At 55.5% G+C, this 8,872-nt stretch overlaps 1 protein-coding gene across 5 annotated transcripts in view; it reads right to left on the bottom strand.

Moving 5' to 3' along the window:
• The window catches only part of Casz1 (castor zinc finger 1), a 151,370-nt gene that overhangs the window by 45,501 nt on the left and 96,997 nt on the right, over positions 1-8,872 (bottom strand). For 3 of the 5 annotated variants that reach the window (XM_031379474.1, XM_031379477.1, XM_031379475.1), the window contains exon 4: positions 7,781-7,819. In XM_031379474.1, the coding sequence (XP_031235334.1) occupies positions 7,781-7,796 (16 nt within the window). In that variant the 5' untranslated portion in view covers positions 7,797-7,819. Of the gene's footprint in view, positions 1-7,780; positions 7,820-8,207; positions 8,380-8,872 lie in introns of those variants that run through there. The other 2 variants (XM_031379472.1, XM_031379476.1) reach the window with 1 other exon arrangement.

Genomic DNA, 8,872 nt, shown 5'->3' with positions numbered 1-8,872 from the left:
TTTTTTTACAAAGGCAGCCTCCTCCATAATCAGAGAGGCCTTAGGGCTGGCCCTGGCCTTCCCTGCTCTCTGCATTGGCCCCGGGCTCCAGGGCAACAGCAGTTGCTCCAGCACACAGGCACAGCCATTCCGACACCATCGACACCATCCTTACACTTCCTGGCATTTCCCCCTGGCCAGCATAGCTCTCTGCTCTGGGTCCAGACCAGCTGGGCGGAAGGCTGGCTTTTGTTGTAGCTTTTCAGCATCCACTTAGAGGAAGGGAGCCCTTGGGAGACCTGGCCAGCAACTCTTCTATGGTTCCCACAAGGACTGGCCCATCTAACAAGGCAAGTCCCATAACCAGCCTGAACGGTGTGGGGCTTGAGCTTGGGCTAGGTAGGCCTCTGCTGAATCTGTTGAGTATAAACCTGGCCCTGGCACTTTCATGGGACCCCTTCTTAGGAAAGGTCTCCCACCCAGCCCAAGGGCTCCTGGCTATCTGGCCCTCCTCTTTGCAATGCCCGTGGTGCCCACGGCTATGTGTTTCCTTTCAAGGTCGTCCACACCGGGAATATTTACTTACTAGCCCTGTTAGCAGCTCTCACCACAAATATGCTTTCTGATAAAGTTGGCAGAAAAAAAAATTCTAGAGCTCAAAACAATGTCAGAAATTAGCCCCCACCCCCTTGCCGTCAAGGGTAAGGTGGGGCCTGGAACTGGCCATGCCACTCTCTGGGGACAGTCCAGGGCAGCTTTTGTTACTTTCGCTCTTGCTTTACCAGCTTTACCTCCGACATCCTGGCTGTGGCCAGGCGGTTGAGGACTGGGGACAAGACTGAATACTGACTGCCTCTTGAGGAGCGGTCTTCCTGCAGCCCCCGGAAGACAGGGCCAGGCCAGGCAGCCTCTACCTTGGCTGCTCTCTGGGCCGTCTCACCTCACTGAGCCCCCTCCCCCCATCCCGTCCTCTCTCTGTGCACATGGGCTTTAATGTTTTTATTACCTGTTTGACTCGCTGCCTTATTGCTTCTCCCCTTAATGGGGCCGTAACCGTGGAAACGAGGAATAAACGGCCACCAGAAAATGAGATGATTAAACAGGTCACCCTGGCAAAACAAACTCGGCTAAGGAACCTCTGGGGGTGGGGAGGGTAGGCTGCCCCTCCCCCATCTAGAGCCCGAAGGCATCTGTCCATATGCCCAGATCCCTAAAAGGACTGGGGCAGATGCAGTAGGGTGCCCTCTGCTGGTCAGCAAAAATACCCAGTCAATCCTCAATGGACCAGACCTTCTGGCTTGCTGTGGCTTTGGGCTCTCAGGCAGCAGGGTGAGAGGCACCTGTCAGAGGAACATGAAGGCTGAGACTGTGGAGTCTGGAAATACAGAGTTCTGGCAGCCTCCAACTGAGATGGGGATCTCTATCCCAGGAGGCTCTGCCTGGCTTCTCCAGTCTCTTGTTCTCATGTAGCACGTTCCCTCCCAGGGGTCCCCTTAATTCAAGGACAGAGTCCTGTAAGAAAAGATCAACTCTGGAATGTACCCTATGGGAATCCCCAGTGTCTAGAGAAACAAGAAGTATGGGGCTCCTTTCCGCTGTTTCCTCCAAAGCCAAGGGCTACCCTAGCCTCAACCCAGGCCACAAGACAGGCTTTAGGAGGGGTCTCTCTAGCCAAGCACCTGGGCCTCTGGCGGGGCCTGTGGGACCAGGGAGCAAGCCTGGGAGGTGGTTTTAGGAACCATGGCTTTTCTACTATGGCCCAAACATAAGGCAGAGCTTGAAAGTTTTGGGAGTCTGAGCTGGTCACTCATTCTAGCCTACCTGCCTATACTGGTCAGACCTTGGAGGGATCCTAGCATGGAGAACAGACATCCTGGAGTAAAGTCTGCTTGGCAGGAGGGGGAAACAGGACAGATGGACCACAGAGGAAGGAGAGGAAGGGCCCAGACTACCTTGGCTACTGCTCTCCTGTTTCAGCACGTTGACCTTATTATACACCAGGCCCACGCTGTGACATACCATTGTCATGGATAGTAGCAGCTGTCTTACTGTGTCCCCTTTGCCCCTCACTCCATCCATGATCCCAACCCGTTCCTTCCTGTAAAACAGGCTCTAGAAGCTCTTGAGGAGCGAAAACCCAGATCCTAAGGGAGTCAGAGAACATTTCCTGCCTTCCTCCTTCTGCCCCACTCAGAAGCACGGCAGGCACTTGGGGAAGAGGAATCTCCATCAATCAATTACATCAGCACTTATGGTGGGAAGGCATGGGCCCCAGCCCCATACCAAACACTGGGAGGAGATGTCAACACGGCGCCTAATGGTCATATCTAATGGTCAGCATTAAGAGCTACAGCGGTAGGAGGAAACAAGGTCTCCAGCCTTGGCCTCCTGGGGACGGAGGCTGTCCTGGCACACCATGGGCCTAACCGGCTTCTCAGAGCAGCAGGCCCCAGCCAGCCTCTTATCTCTTATCTCTTTCTAGGGCCAATTGAGTATGAGGCTGGCAAGGGGCGTGGGGCAGCAAGGTGAGTAGGAAGGGCCTACCCACCAGAGCCAGGTGGCTTGGCAAAAAGACAGAAAAATGTAGTTGCACAGTGGAAGGTAACTGCTCTCAGAGTTGCAGAGAGAGGCTTGGGAGAAGTCTAGAAGACTTGGATGATAGGAGTATGTCCCCAATGCCACTCTTTCATGGACAGCCTGGTCCCCATCTCCAGCACCTCTTGGTATGAGAAGACAGCATCTCCCTCACTTACATTACGCTTGCCTGCAAATCGGGGAACTGGACAACCAGATTCAGCAAAGTTCCTTAGGACTCACTGAACTGCGGCTGCACTGCCTTCCCGGGGGCTCTTCCTGGACAAGAACGTGTCTGAGAGCCTCTGATGAAAAGTACAGTCAGCCAGACAGGCACACACCAGACCGCCAGCCTACCACCTTTCACGCCCCACACAGTGAGGCGGTCTGCCCAACTGATCATCACACACCATGGCCATGGCCTACTGCGCCTTTCCAGTCTTTCTAGGCCCTGGCCTGGCCACCACCACAACAGCTGCTGCTTGCCTCAGGGACCCGTTTCTAGTAATTACTTTGGAGCCAATTCCTTCCCTCTCTGATCATGAGGATCAGGAGAAGAGAAGGTAGGGAAGAGGAGGATAGGGGAAGGAGTGACATCAGCGGTGGTTGATCAAGATTTTAAAAACAAAGCCTAGGAGGGCTGAACCTTGGGGCCTGAGGTTGGTGATGAGTTGAAGACCTGATTCTCTGAGAAGAGTGGGCTAGTCCAAGGTTAGCTGATGGAGGGGTGGAGATGTACCACTGACCTAGCAGGGTCCAGAGACAATAGTCTAGAGGCCCACCCCATTCACTGCCTGGGAAAATGGGCAGGGACTTGAGCCAGGGGCAGCAGCTTTAATGAGGAGATGCGGCTGCAGTGACTCAGCCCTGCAAAGGTGCCTCTATTTATTTTATTTTCCATCATAAAAACTCAAGCTGCAACTCAGCCAGATTCCCTGGCTGTGGGGGTGGGGAGTGTCGGCAGTGCCAGGGAAGCAGGGAGAAATGTCTAACCGATGCCCCCACCCCCAACACTGCCCATGCCTCTCTTAAGAGTTTGTGGGTTCCCTTCTCTGGTCTCTACCAGGAAGAGGGTCCTAGATAGGAATCCTCGTAGACCCGCTTCTGCTGCCTCTGCCTCTGTCTCTGCCTGGGCCTCTGCCTCTGTCTCTGTAGAATGACCACCATCTCGGCCTATTACCCTGCACTTTGCTACACTGTAACTAACATCAGCGGCGGTTCCCAGCCCTCAGCTGCTGATGTCTCAAGTACTCTCTACAAAGAAGGAACCAATGATAGGTTTCTTGCTTTACCCATGTGACTCTTCCCTGGACGCCTGCCCCACTGAGCAAAATCAAGTTGGTAGTCAAAGACCTTAAAGGTCATCTGATGCTCAAGTCTCTCCCTGTGTCGCTGCTGGGTACACAGCCAGCCTGTCTGTCTGAATGGTACCAGGAAACACACCACTTCTAAGACAGCCCATGCTGTCCTTGCTTCTGATGGCTCCTTCCTGCCAAGATGGCACCAGAACACCCGCCCCCCTGCAGACTAGCAGAACCGGTGCCCAGCCTGACCCTCGCTTAGACTGGTTGAGTGGGTGTGTCTGGCCAAGTACAGTCTGGAGGAAGGAAAATTGAGGGCGATCTACTTTACCCAACCCAACGTGAAATCCTTCCAAAGCAGGGCAAGACCACCCCCATGCCTTGGTGCATGCTGAGTTAAGTGTTATGAGGGTTCGTAGACGCTTCCTCTTTGGGCAATACCTGACTCTGCCACCCAGAGGTTCTGTATGTTGATACTCTGGCTGCAGGGGCTGAGTGTGGAGAGCCAAGTTCTTTGCTCCTTAGGGGAAAGACACAACTAGGGGAAGTCTGTTGTCATTCTCCTTCTGGCCTTAGGCTGCTTCCTGGGCCAGCTCTCTGGCCACATCTTCTTTGACCTCCCTATCACTGAAGGCTGCCTGACATGGGAGGAGGTCTGCTTGGGAGAAAGGGTCCTAGCCTGCAGTCCCCAGTAGGACAGACAGCTCTGCCTCAGTAAGTCCTGCCAATGACTTGTCTGGAGGACAGGGCTGCAACCACAATGCTTTAGCGGGGATTGCAGCCCCTCAACAGCCCCCTGTAGGTTCGATGGCCGTCTGTCTGAGCTTGCTCTCTTGCGTACTTGGCCCTTTACCCAGAACAGCTTACCCGGGATCCTCTGCAGGATAGCTCTTCCCCTTCTCTAGAGGGGCATTAGAAATAGATCCCAGATGATCAAGGGTAAGCTTTGTCAGAGATCTACTGCTCTTACATAGCGACTCTTACCCAGGCTCCAGTGTGTTCAGGCCTAGAGATCAGACTGGGTGGGGGTGGGGGCTTATCTTGAGGAGCTTCCCAACTGCAGGATGGATCTACCTGTGTCTGAAAGCTTCCTCCCTGCTCCCCTCCCCCTCCCTGGGCCCTCCCCCTGGGAAATCATTCTAAAAGGGCCTAATGGAACCATGTCCTCCTCTCTTCCTCTCTCCTCCCTCCCTCCCTCCCTCTCTCTCTTTCCCTTTTTTTTTTATTAGCATTTGTGGAATTTATTCCCAAACTCTCCTAATCTTCCGTACACAACCATTTGATTTGCATAACCCAACCCCCTCTCATAAAAACTGGCTGCTAGTTTAATTAAAAAATGTAAATTTGCTGTCATCTCGGGGCCTGGTGAATTAGGACGACATCGGCATTTTTTATTGCTAAAGACGTCCAGATTGATCCAGCCCTTGGCTGAACTATGGTGGGGGAAAAGGGGTCCACATGGCCCCTGAGGGTCTTCAGATCCTTCTACCCCTCCTGAGAAACCTCAATCCTCCCCGGCCACTGAATCACTTATGGCCAGAGTGCTTCAGGACCTAGACATGTCCAAGGGTGGAGGGGACAGTTAAGCCATCCTCTGGGACGTGTTGGAGGTCTCTGGTACTGACAACTCTTTGGGACTCTGGCCTGCTTACTCTCTGGTAAGGCCCTTAGCTGCAGCTGCCAGGGCTGCTCCCAAAGGATAGGAGCTCGGCATGGCACCGCACCAGCAATAAGCCTTGGCATGTCCCTGTGCATCAGGAGTTCAAGGAAGATGCTCTCAGCTCCTGAAGACTTGAACACAGCCGCCCCAGAGATGCGCTCAGGGAGAATAGATCAGCCGGAGTCCTGGTCCGCTTCCCTTTTTTTTTTTGTGAAGTGTGGGGAACGTGCTTTTCTTCTGAAGTTCTGAGATTAGGTGAAACTCCCAAGATCAGAGAAGAGGCAGGAGGTATCTCTAGACAGCTCCTCCAGGAAACTGAACTTTGATTCCATGGACCTTCCCTCTCTGTGTGGCCAGAGTCCAGACTTGGGTCCCACTGGGAGTGCCCTGCTCCAGCTGACTTCCTGACCCTTCTGGCTTCTAGGAAAAGTTTTTCAGAGCCTGTCCCTGGAGTGGGAAGAGAGGCAAGTCTCCCCGGAGTCCTTAAGGTGCCACAGGAGGCTCTGTCACTTGCCTCCTGCCCTGCCATCATGACACTCCCCAGAAGGGATATGGAGAGCAACTAGGCATGGCCGGATGGGAGCCAGCTCCAGTTGGCACTTAGGTCAGAAGGAAGAGAGCAGGGCCCGCCTTCTAGCTGAGTAATGCCTCAGTCCCTTGTGCTGGCCCATTGGTAGGCTCTCCTGTGCCAGGTAGAGGGTGGTGCCAAACACTGGGCTTGTCCCTGAGGTCTGCTTCTTGGCTGGGATGGGTGGAGGCCCCATTTCTGAAGAAAGGGGGGGGCGGGTCCTGAGAGGGTGGTGTTGAGACACCTGATTAGAGGTGGAGGCGGGCTGGTTCTCTATGGGGTGGAGGCCAGGAAGGGGCAGGGTGGCACCAATGGCTTCAAGACACCTTTCCAAATTTGCCCAGCAGGGGGCGTTGTACCCTTCCTGGGCACAGATGTCCCCGGGACCTCCCCATCCCTTTAGCCAAGAGCACACCTGTCCCCTACAGTCCAACCACTCTGTGAAGGTTCCCTGCCCCCACAACACACATTCCTGATTGCCCTCTCCTGCCTCCTGCCCCCTCTGCCTCAGAGAGGCAGCTGTCACCGTATGGGTCCCATGGGAGTATGCGTGAACTTGGACAAGTCTAACAACAACCCTGAAAACCACTTAATGCCATCACCTTTCCTTCCTCAAATGAAACAGAAGGGGTCAGGGATCAGTTCTGAAGAATTACCAACCTATTTTCCTCTTAAGACACTAAAGAAGAACACTGATGTTGACAACCTGGGATGTGAGAGTCCTGGCCCAAAGTTAGTTTTGATAGAGGAGACTGGTGATAGACCACACAGAACTAAGCCAAGCCGTGCCGGACTTAGGTTGGAGGCTCAGGTGCAAAGAGTACCACTGAATAAAAGTAAATCCAAACTAGAAAGAGACAAAGCACAAACTAACCTCTGCCCAGGCTGGGGGGCACTAGCTGGAGCCTGACCCTAGCCAGCCCATGCCGAGCTCCCCAGACCTAGACAGCTAAATGTAGTCTTTAGTTTGGCCTACTGTCACCTCCCAGAGTAGGTGCTAAAAGGGGGCAGAGAAAGAGAGGGAGAGAGAGAGAGAGAGAGAGAGACCTGGGCCCCTTACTTTGAACTGATAACAGCCACCTCAGCCCACAGCTTCTAAAGTGAAAAACACTCATTAGCCATAATAAGCAGCTTGATCATCCGACACAGCCTTGTCCCAAATAAATTAAATTCCTTTACCTTGAGACAGTCGCCCCGAAACCAGACTAACCACCTTTCCCAACAGGACGCTGCTTTCAAAAACTAAACCACCCCCCCACTAAAAAAATAAAAACACACACCCTATAAGCCACACCACACACACACACACACACACACACACACACACACACACACACACATTTTGCAAAGGGAAAAGTGTATCTAAAAAACACAAGAGAAAAAACACGGAGAACAAAATCCCCCACAAAAAACCCCTAAATCCTCTCTCTCTCTTTATCTGGGTGCCCCCAGCTCCCTGTCCCCTCGGTTCTTTCATAATGACAAGCATCAAATTAGTCACAGTCACTAAGCGAATGACAAATAACAATATCACCATCCAGAAAGCAGGGCTAGCAGGGACCATGGGCACAGACCCCTGGCGCCTGTCCCGGTACCCTCGGCTCAGCTGCTAGGTCACTGGGCTAAAAATACTAACTTCCGTCAAAGAACCGAAAGAAAAGTGAAAGAGCCTCCCCGTGGGTCTCCCACCGCACGTACCTGTTCCAAGATCCATTCTCCGCTCCTTGGTCCCAAACTCTTCGAGAAACGCCATGAAAAGAAGCAGAGAGAAAAGAATGTTTAGTGTCTCTCGGGCCCCCTGCCCCCGCCCGCCCGCTGTCCCTCCCCGCCGGGCCGAGCGCATCCCGGGCTGGGGGACGCGCGCCGGGCCGGGCCGGGTCGCGAGGGCGGCGGCGGCGGTGGCGGCGGCGGCGGGGAAAGTTTGCTCCGCGCCTCACGCTCGCTCTCACGCTCCGGCCCGCACGCTCCCGGCAGCTCCGAGTTCCTCCAACTAAAACAGAAACCGCCCGTGGCTGTCGCTCGGCCGGGGATCCGAGGGCCCCCCACCCCCACCTCCCGTCCCGAGCGCGCAGGGGTCGCCGCTCCGGCCCTGCCCGGCCCTCCCCCGCGCGCTGCCGGTACTCACCATAGTCGGAGAGTCGAAAGCCGAATTCACTTAAATAATCAACTTTCATAATACTTAATTAATGCCTAATTGCAACTGATTACTCCCCGAATAACAAGTTGTTTTAAAATCCTGATGTCATTGCTCCTGACGGTAACACACTCAGGGTAACAGTTTGGCAGGAGGGAGCGGGGCGGGCGGGAGCGGCCGGGCGCTGCCAGGCGCCGAGGTGATTGGCAGGGCGGCCATGGCGCCGCCCCCTCGCCGGGAGCGCGCGCGGCTCCGGCAGGTGAAAGAGCAGGCTCGCCCGCGCGCCCCCGCGCACGCCCGCGCGCACGCCTCGCAGAGGTGCGAAGGTGAATGGGCGCGCGCGCGCCCGCCCGCCCCTCGCGCGCGTCCCCCGCTCCCGCCCGCCCGCCCGCGCGCCTGGCGCACAGGCTTCTCCCGAAGCTCGGGGAGAAGAGGGGGCGGGGCCGGCGCTCGCGGGGTCGCGTGCGAGCGAGGGAGGGAGAGGCCGGGGTGCCTGCGAGGTGCGTGTGCTTCTGTGGGGGGAGTCGTGCGCCCGAGCGGAGCGAGGCGATGGCACCCGCGCACTCGCGCACCGGCGCCCATGCGCGCGCGCACCCTCCTGCTCTCGGCCGCTCCGGCCGCCGGCCACCCTGGGCGCGCGCGCGGAAACTTTTCCG

The sequence above is a fragment of the Mastomys coucha genome, unplaced genomic scaffold (assembly GCF_008632895.1).
Source record: "Mastomys coucha isolate ucsf_1 unplaced genomic scaffold, UCSF_Mcou_1 pScaffold18, whole genome shotgun sequence".
Taxonomy (NCBI): domain Eukaryota; kingdom Metazoa; phylum Chordata; class Mammalia; order Rodentia; family Muridae; genus Mastomys; species Mastomys coucha.
Note: the sequence above shows the minus strand (reverse complement) of the source record. Positions and strands in the feature narration are given on the sequence as shown.